Below are 9,536 nucleotides of genomic sequence, written 5' to 3'. Positions count from 1 at the left end.
ATTTCTTCGGCATGTGGTCATCGCTTTTTTTGTTTTTTTGTTTTTTTTTTTTGAATAATTAGCAACGCCAACAATTAATTGACTACACCAAGAAAATTACATATGCAAAATATTAAAAAAAAAAATTGTGCCTTTCTTTATTTCTTATTTTTTACATTTGAAGGACTATTAATAACTTTCTTCATTCTACTCAAATTTGCTTCAAACAAAACCAAAACAAATGGGCTATTACAATTTCCTCTACCAATATCCCTACTGTCTTCTTCTCCTTGTCTTCCTCACATCCTCCTACTTCCTCCTGAAGCGCAAGAGTGCCAAACACCTCCGGAATCTCCCGCCGGGCAGCCTCGGATGGCCGGTCATCGGAGAAACCCTCGGGTTCTTCTCCGAAGGCCCGAAGAATTTCATCCTAAAAAGACTCAAAAACCACTCAACTGAAGTCTTCAAAACCAACATCCTCGGCGAAAACACCGTCGTCTTCTCCGGTCCGGAGGCCAACAAGTTCATCACCACCAACGAGCAGAAGCTCGTCAGAGTTTGGTTCCCCCATTCCCAACAACGCCTCTTCGGAGTCATCAAAAGTAGTGCAAACAACATTAATCAGCAGCAGAAAACATCTCCTGGGATTGCCCGCTTGTATGGATTTCTCAAGCCGGAGCCGAAGTTCGTCGAAAAGTTCGATTTCTTAATGAAGCAACAGCTGAGCGAGTACTGCGGAAAAGAAGTGAATGTCGGAGCTTATCAGCTCGTGAAGAGCTATGTTCTGACTCTGTCCTGCAACTACTTGCTCGGAATAGAGCCGGAGAGGGCGGCGAAACTGGCGGGGAAGTTCGACGACGTCGTTAACGGGATTCACTCCGTCCACTTGGACTTTCCGGGGACTGTTTTCCGCTGCGCAAAAAAGGCGGCGGCGGAGGTGAGGAGGGAGATTGAGGGGATTATAAAGGAGAAGAGTGATGATCAGGTGGCGGCGACTGCGGCGGCGGAGGATCTCTTGTCCATATTTATCGCCGCCGACCGGAGCGGGAAGGTTATGTTGCCGTCGACCGTGGCGAATATAGTTATGGGGATTATGGCTGCGAGCTATGGCTCGGTTGTCACTGCTATTGCTTTTATGGTTAAGTTCGTTGGACAAAGGCCTGATGTCTACGAGAAGATATACTCCGGTAATATGTACTACCAATTATTTACAGAAAAGTTCTAGCTGTTTTGCATAGAGCAAGTTCTTTATTTTATTTTGTTTTCAAGGCAAAGTTTTTTTAGTGTTCGATAATAAAACATTTACTCCGTTTATTTTACTGATTCGAATTTAAAATTTGAGCTTTGTTACAGTAAAAAACTCTGAAAAAAGTCATATCTAATTTTTTTATTATAATAAAAAATTTTCACATAAAGTCACGTATAAACTTAAATCAGCGAACTATACGAACCCTGCTAAAATCATATTTAATTGGATAAATTTGATGTCCACGTAATGATTAGGCATTAATGATATTAATGTCTTGTTCTTTTCCCAACGAAAGTTCCTTAGCGTTTTTTCTTTACAAAAATTTAAATTTAACTTTTTTACTATAATATTTTTCTCATACATACACAACTCTAAGGCATCGTTCATTTCACCGATTCGAGTTTTTAGTTTTAGGTTTCTACAGTAAAAAGCTCTCAGAAAATGTCACATCTATTTTTTTTTTACTACAGTGAAAAGCTCTCAAAAAATATTACATCTCAGCTCGAATTGAAAACTTAAATCTGTGAAGTGAACGAGAACTTAAGTCTTTTAACTTAAGTTTGTGAACACACCCGTATGGCAAACATTCCAACTAATTATAAGTTGAAATATACGAGAACTGATGTTTGTTTTTGGTACTTATTAGTGGTTTTCCTTTCTCAGTTAATGACTTTTGTTTTTGGTTTTGTTTTTTTTGTTTTGTTTTTTTTTTGTTTTTTTTAATAATAACAAAATAGAGCAATCGGAAATCTTAGCTCTGAAGGGAAGTGGCACACTTGATTGGGATCACATAAACAGAATGAAGTATACGTGGGCCGTTGCATGTGAGACCATGAGAATGGTATCGCCTTTTTTGGGCACTTTTAGAGAGGCTCTAACCGACTTCAACTATGCCGGTTTCACCATACCAAAAGGATGGAAGGTAGTGCAAATTAAAATCTATTTAAATATTCTTGGGGGAACTGCTCCTTTTTAATCTTTCATTTTCACAAGTTTAATTTTTATAGATTTAAAATTATAATTCAGAACCATTTTCGATTTATATGTATTTTTTATAAAAAAAAATACTATAACAAACCACGAATCATGATTCAAATTATGGTACGAATCTACCGACCATTATTATTATTGTAATGGCTACAACATGAATCTCATCCATTATTATTATTGTTAAGTACAAATGACACCACAATATCAAACAAAGAGTTTTGCTACGCTGGTCAAATTAATAATTCTCTTATACGGGATGACTTTGTACGGTAGGGTAGGGATACTGTCAGATAGTGTATGGTTTCGAAAATTAAATACGATTAAAATCACATTAAAATATAAAAGCATAGGAAACTACTAGTACCAAATACATATTGATGGTTTAAATAGAGTCCTATTGGTAGGGTGAAAATACCTTATGATAGAATTCTCCTATATTTAGAGTTTTCTATTATATTTCACTTCGTGTGATTGGACTTATGAAGTCAAAATAATTGTGATTTTTTTTTTTCGTTATTCAATGATTTAAATTGGACATAATATACAACAAAGTTCTAACTATTTTGATTATATTCTACGTAGATCTTCTGGGCGGTAAGCATGACAAACAAGAATCCAGAGTACTTTGCTGAGCCAGAAAAGTTTGAGCCCTCAAGGTTCTTGGGAAATGAACATTATTTACCGCACACTTTCCTTCCCTTTGGGGGAGGACCCAGAATGTGTGCAGGAAAGGATTATGCGAGGCTTGCAGTGTTAGTTTTCATGCACAACCTTGTGACTAAGTTCAAGTGGGACGTTTTACTTCCCAACGAGAGAATTTTAGGTGGTATGGTTATGCCAACCCCAATCAAAGGACTTCCGGTTCGCCTCTATCCTGTTTCCATTGAGAAATGAAACACTTGACATGTAGAAAGAAAAACATGTTACTTAAAAAATAGATAACTACTGAGGCGAGCGAGTACGACATCATCGGCGAGTTTTTTCACATCTCAATTGTCCGGATAGGGTCGCTCAATGAGGTCCACTTTAAGGGGTCACAATACTACCTCTTGAAAGTCTTGTGGTCGATTTACCAAAAAAAAAAAAAAAAAAAAAAGGGAAAAAAAAAAAAAAAAAAAAAACCCTGCCGCAGTTAATGTCGTATGATTTGCTTAACCCGGTTGTTTGTTGTATTATCTGAGTCGTTTTTCTTTTATGTTGTTTTCATACGTCTATTTTTATGTAGCACGTGAACTTGTTTAAATAATGTTATTGCTTTTTTTAACAAATCATAAGCAAGAACTACTAAAAGAATTGCTTGAATTATCTAACAGCTATCAGAATTTATGCATAAATCTTGCAGCATTTATATTCTGAGCAAAACAAAGGTAACCTAATGAGTACTTTATTTATTTATTTTTTTTGAAGGAGTACTTCAAATTATTTTTAAATTAAGATGCATTTCGTTTAAACCAAAAGGACATCCTATGTCTCATAAGAAAAAGAATGAGGTTGACAATTTTGTGATCTGTTCAAGTTGTCTTATGCCTTTATTGAAAAGTTATAAATATTTTGGCCTTTTGAAGACGAGGAAGAACAAGCCAAGTGGTTGTAAAATTATTTTCGTGATGATTTCGTATCTATATTTTTCAGTATTGAGGTCATATATGTCTGAGTCCTCTCACCTTAGTTGTATATAATTAGTTTGATTTGGGTCATAATCTTTTCTACCAAAAATGTGGCACAAATATACCTCTGTCATTTTATACGGTTGTTATTTTTTGATTTATTCTATGGCCTTTCTTTTCTGATTATTCTACGGCTTAGATAAGCTTGATTTAACAGATCAACGTCTTAGATGATTTAGATTACGTACGTACTTAGATCTTAGGTTCATAATTTTATTCATGCATAGTTTCAATAATTGATTTATACTTTAAAATTAAGCATTGGTTTCTAATTGAATGGTGTTGTGATTCTTTGCTAAGGTCATGCGTGGTTAGAATATGCACGAGACGCTCGTAAGACTTGAATTGGATTTGTTCATGTGAAAATTCTTGAATTACCATGGAATAGAGATTTTTGAGTTTAGAAATTTTACGTAAATGTTTGTTTCCCTTTGATCTACATTCAGAAGTTAGCATTTGTTGAGGGCAATTTAGCCTTTTAAGTTTTAAATCTTTACAATTAAAGTTCAATAGAATTCATCTCTTTTGTTGATGATTCTAATCACGTGACACACAAGAGAGTAGTTATTAAAGACTATGAAAGTCATTTCTCACCAAATATGTTCCGTTATATTGATTTTAGAGTCATTTAATGTATCCAAACGCTATCAGTTGTGATAAATAACTCTTAGTTTTTAAGAGTCATTACCCTCAACAGACGCTCCAAGATTGAAAAGTGACTTTTGTTGTCCTCGGCATATGCTCACATGCGTGTCACGTGATAAAAAATATATATATAAAAGCAGATGTCATTTTTAATTGGACTTTAATTGCAATGATTTTTAAGTTGAATGGTTCAAGTGCCAAGAAAAAAAGAATAAAGACTAGATTACTAAATTTAAAAAGTTAGAAAGGATGTTTGTACAAAGAAGTCATTCCTTTTGTAATATGATCCTAATGTTCGAGATCAAGTTTGAAGAGCATATATATCTATTAAAGGGAACTCGTCGACCCGTAGTTAATAATTTTCCAACCAAAATGATTGGAAGAGAAATAAGAAAGTTCTACAAATTTTGGTGTAGTCAATCTTGGTGTCATAACCCACACTTACCTTGAATCTTTTGAACACGTAAAACTTACACATTGTGTTTGAATTTGTTCAAGCAGCCATCATCTTGCTCAGTTTCAGTAAACAGATGATGGGTTTGTCATTGTCGATTGTTGAGCTGATTTTTCCCCTAAAATCAGTGAAGAAACCAAACCCTTAATTGCCCTTAATATGCCAAATCTTTTCCTTTATTATCGATTCATTTCTTCTAATTATCCACATGAGCAGCTCACGTGATGTAAAACCCTGAAGTTAATGAGTTCAAGTAGAGCTGTGAGTTTCGTCAGAGGCAAAGTCTAAAGCCTATCACCATCGACTCCATCTCAACTGGCCTGGCCCATCCGTACCTAAACACTATTATTTATATATAATTTAAGAGGACGTTTAATTTATATATTCAGAATTATTTTTATTTTACGTGTATTTTTTTAAGAAAAAAATACTGTAAAAAATTATGAATTATAATTCAGAATCAAGAACGAATATAGAAAACAAACGTAAATATCTTATAAATATTCAAGTCGGCATCGGCCTGATGGGCTTTTAGGCCGAACTGCCGTCCCTCCCTTAACTTGAGCTGGCCGCTCTTTTTCTTCGAGCAGGTCAGCCCAGTCCAAAGTCCAAACCTGTAGCTCCAAGTTCAAGGAGTATTTCTTAAAGAAGACAGAGAATGGCTACGAGATTGAAACTTCATTAAAAGTTGGGGGACCATTTAAGCAATTTTTCCTTTTAAGCGTCATTAACTGCAAATTTTTCAATTAATATTCTGACTCCAGCAAGAACCCCTGCAAACCCCTAACCTCTCTCTCTCTCGGAAACAAGGACCAAAGGAAAAAGTCCATCCATGGCTGCTCGCCTGGCCCTCCGTCTCAGATCTCATCTCCTCCGCACCACTCCCATCACCACAACCACCACTATCTTCCGCCGCCACTCCATCATCCAATCTCCACCGTCGATCCTCTACCGGCTATCCGCCCACCATCCGATCCCCAAAGATTTCACGTCCCCTCTCCGATTCCTCTCCACCGCCCGGAGAATCCCCAAACGAGCAAAGACCGTCGACATCGGGGCGCGAGCCCGGCAGATGCAGACGCGCCGCCTCTGGACCTACGCCCTCGCCTTCAGCTGCGTCGCCGGATTCATTGTTGTTATCCTCAACGCCTTCCAAGACCAAATGGTCTTCTACGTAACTCCGACCGAAGCCCTAGAGAAGTACTTCTCAAACCCTAGCAAGAACAAGTTCAGGCTCGGCGGCTTGGTCCTCGAGGGGAGCGTCGTCCACCCGGCGTCCTCGCCGGAGATCGAGTTCGTCGTCACCGACCTCATCACGGATATTCTGGTCAGGTATGATGGCGCGTTGCCGGACTTGTTCAGGGAAGGCCACTCGGCGGTGGTGGAAGGGTTCGTGAAGCCGATCACGGATGAGATTCGGAGCGAAGTGCCGCCGAAGAATGTTTCCGAGAAGGCGAGGAGCAAAGATTGTTTCTTCGTGGCGACTGAGGTTTTGGCGAAGCACGACGAGAAGTACATGCCAACGGAGGTCGCGTCGGCGATTGAGAAGAACAAGAAGAAGATCAAGGCGGGCGAGGCCGGTGCGGCAGAGTTTAAGCCGTCGTAGATTGATTGGTAAGATTCAAAGTTTGGATCTTTATGTGATTTTTTTAGGGGATTACTGATACAATTATTGGACATGTATACATGAAACGAGAAATGCTTAATTGGAAAGACTGATGATTTGATTTCATTTATGATTAGGTTAGGAAATACTCATAGGTAGTGAATTGGTTTCATAAAAGGAGAAACGTGAAGCTCCAATTTTGGTGTTGTAATAATATTTGAACATTGATTTTTCCACAATTCATTTCAATGGAATAGTAAAACAATGCCATTAATTGGAAATGGCTCATTATCAGAATTTCTGGTTATTGTCCTATGGATATATGCTTCAAATCTGCGTGATAAATTTGGTAATCTTTCTTCGAAAGATTTATCTTTTGTTGATTAAGATCGGGTCTTTTCAGGTTCAATGATTGGTTGCTTCTAATTTGTGATGAACTTTTTTATTATATCTTGACTGATTGAAACCTAGCTTTTTGGCCATACTATTATTGTTGGAAATATTAATCAATCAGGCAGTCGTGGGCAGGAAAAAAATGCAGATTTGGTAGCACTTTAGGTTGTTCAATTGTTTCTGTATGAATAGATGAAGATTTTTTGCCTATGGTGTTAATTGTTGTTTGAAGGGTATATATTTTGCTGAGAAGACCATGTAACCACATGGTCTAGAAAAGTTTTGTGCATACTGCCCATCTGTGCCTGTTGAATGGCAGTACTTTACATCAACTCTGAGCGTCTTGTTAGGGTTGAAATCTAAACCTATCCAAAGATAACTTTTAAGTTTTAGGATATCGACTGCTAAGATCGGTGTTGAATCATAGATTAATCTCTAAGTCGGTCTTCGAACAATAGTAAAAAATAAGCTGTGTAATCAAAATTCATAGTAATGAAATTCAGTATAATCCTGTTCTATAGCCTACGGAATTTTATAAAAAAATGCATTTCCAAACATACGTGGTATATTTGGACTGATGATACAGTTGATTTCATATTTGGTTGTAAATATCAGATTCAGAGTGACAAGGAAGGAACTACAGAATCAGATTGTCTGATTCTCATGATTATGGCCAATAGAATCTACCCTTTCACTAGTCTACATTCGTAACCCTCTACTCCCTTGTGTGCTTGCACTTCTGTGGAAAACCAATGAAACTAAATTCGCTGATACTTACTGTGGGACTATATGCAGACAGAAAATAAAGTTTGCTTAGGATCTTGCTAAAATTTGCAAGACAAGTATACTGATTAACATACGCCTATAAGGGGACATGTGCTCTCTGACCTTCATTGAAATCATCTTACGAGTGAGGACATAAAAGGGCCTATTGCAACAAACATTAAAAGGGGTTTTCTGCAAACTGTTACCTTGTTTCCGTAGTATTGTTCCACGAGATTAACATAGGCTTTCAACCTCGGTCCATAAAGAAACCTTGAAATGAACCAACTTTCCTATTCAATATTTTCATTTTTATGATCCTTTGTTTTCTCGTTTAAAATGACATTCCAGACTATCTTCTTTAACTAGAATTTCAACCTAGTAATAACCTGCTGTGTACATTCCATAATGATAATCATGGTCATGGTTCTCTTCTCTTTGGTGCTTTTTTTGTTTGCTGGCTGACTTAGCCACGCCAGTAGGAGAACAGAGTTGAGATGGTGCAATACAGGCCTGGCCTTGCAACAGGTCAACTGCAGTTTAAACTTATTTTGACGAAAGGTTTTGACTGATGATTCTTGTGTTTCAGAGATCAAAAGTTGACTTGTAAGAATAAATTGCTAGAGGGAGAAGGGGAAAGTGTTGGGTGTTCAAAATCAACGCTTGACATTTTAGGATAGCTGTGATTAAGAGTGTGGAATTTGAACCTCTTCCGGCACTTGTCCATCCGCTCGAGTGATGGCATCCGTTGTCCCCAACTAGCACACCGGAGCTTCAGGTTTTAAAAAAGTAGGTGTTTAGCTGTACTCTCTTCTATACGTCCAAGCGGCACTGTGGCTTCTGTGAGTTTTTTCGTACATGGAACAGCCTCTACACTGGATACTGAATTTGTGGCCATTAGAACTACACATGACTGCAATTTTATCTACAACCTGAGGCATACTTCATCAATCCTATTAAACAAGCAATTTTTCGGCTTTCCAAACAGGAACTCGCTTTTGCCAATGATATAGACCATCCCATGCTACCCAGTAGTGGTAGGTTTTTGACTTCATCAGATCCGTCTTTGAATGCAAAACTGGAAAACCAAGGCTAAAAAAAACACACGGACCAAGGATGGGACTAGGTAGAGTCCCCATTAATGATCAAGTGCTTGTTAAAGTTGAAGTTATTGCTGTGGATGAGTTTTTAGTATTTCCTACATGTGTACAGGAGTAGAGATTGAGTTATTGGTCTGAAGACTATGGCCCGTTTGGTTCATGCGTCTAAGTTAGTGACTTTGAGCCCGTTTAGTTCGCTGATTCGAGTTGAGATGTGATTTTATGTTAGAGCTTTTTATTGTAGCAAAAAAGTTAGATGCGATTGTTTTTTAGAACTTTTTATTGTAGTAAAACTTAAATCGGTGAAATAAACATGGCCTTTGATTATGAATTCAAATTTTGTGAGAATTGTTGGTAGAAATTTTTTGATTCAAATTTTTGTGAGAGAAAAGTTATGTAGTAGAATTAGAATTATAAATTCAAACGCGTGAAACAAACAGCCAGATTATTCTGTTCTTTTGGACCCTAATTCAATTTAAAATTGTTGTTTAGTCATATGTAAGAGTTGTTGCTCCTAAGAACTGTATTATTTTGAATTTCGAGGTTAGTCAACTTAAAATTTTGGGACTCAGTCGTTACTCGTATTACGGCTGCTGCTATAATTAAATACCGAATGTTAAAAAGCAATCAAACTACTAATCTTCAAACACATCCAAAGAGAAATTCTGTATTTCACGAAAACGTTTTAAGC

At 37.2% G+C, this 9,536-nt stretch overlaps 2 protein-coding genes across 3 annotated transcripts; both read left to right on the top strand.

The window, feature by feature from the left end:
* Positions 1–220: 220 nt before the first annotated feature.
* On the top strand, positions 221–3,112 carry LOC21408619 (beta-amyrin 28-oxidase). Its single transcript, XM_010100202.1, has 3 exons — positions 221–1,166; positions 1,966–2,150; positions 2,801–3,112. Exons 1-3 carry the CDS (start codon positions 221–223, stop codon positions 3,110–3,112), a joined length of 1,443 nt encoding a protein of 480 aa, XP_010098504.1.
* Positions 3,113–5,753: 2,641 nt separating this feature from the next.
* LOC21408618 (cytochrome c-type biogenesis protein CcmE homolog, mitochondrial) lies at positions 5,754–9,003 on the top strand. Of its 2 annotated transcripts, none has more exons than XM_010100201.2 (2): positions 5,754–6,598; positions 8,335–9,003. In XM_010100201.2, exon 1 carries the CDS (start codon positions 5,817–5,819, stop codon positions 6,588–6,590), a length of 774 nt encoding a protein of 257 aa, XP_010098503.1. In that variant the 5' UTR covers positions 5,754–5,816; the 3' UTR covers positions 6,591–6,598; positions 8,335–9,003. The 2 variants fall into 2 exon arrangements, with proteins under 2 accessions (XP_010098503.1, XP_024022823.1); XM_024167055.1 differs by lacking the exon at positions 8,335–9,003 and adding an exon at positions 8,216–8,237.
* The last annotated feature ends 533 nt before the right edge of the window (positions 9,004–9,536 follow it).

Source organism: Morus notabilis, unplaced genomic scaffold, assembly GCF_000414095.1.
Source record: "Morus notabilis unplaced genomic scaffold, ASM41409v2 Scaffold276, whole genome shotgun sequence".
Taxonomy (NCBI): Eukaryota; Viridiplantae; Streptophyta; class Magnoliopsida; order Rosales; family Moraceae; genus Morus; species Morus notabilis.
Note: the sequence above shows the minus strand (reverse complement) of the source record. Positions and strands in the feature narration are given on the sequence as shown.

What these genes read in the sequence shown, in the direction of transcription:
- LOC21408618 (XM_010100201.2), top strand. Translation starts at nt 5,817, where the DNA reads ATGGCTGCTCGCCTGGCCCTCCGTCTCAGATCTCATCTCCTCCGCACC.
- LOC21408619 (XM_010100202.1), top strand. Translation starts at nt 221, where the DNA reads ATGGGCTATTACAATTTCCTCTACCAATATCCCTACTGTCTTCTTCTC. An exon ending in CTACGAGAAGATATACTCCG is followed by an intron (nt 1,167 to 1,965) that starts GTAATATGTACT and finishes ATAACAAAATAG; the next exon opens with AGCAATCGGAAATCTTAGCT. An exon ending in CCATACCAAAAGGATGGAAG is followed by an intron (nt 2,151 to 2,800) that starts GTAGTGCAAATT and finishes TATTCTACGTAG; the next exon opens with ATCTTCTGGGCGGTAAGCAT.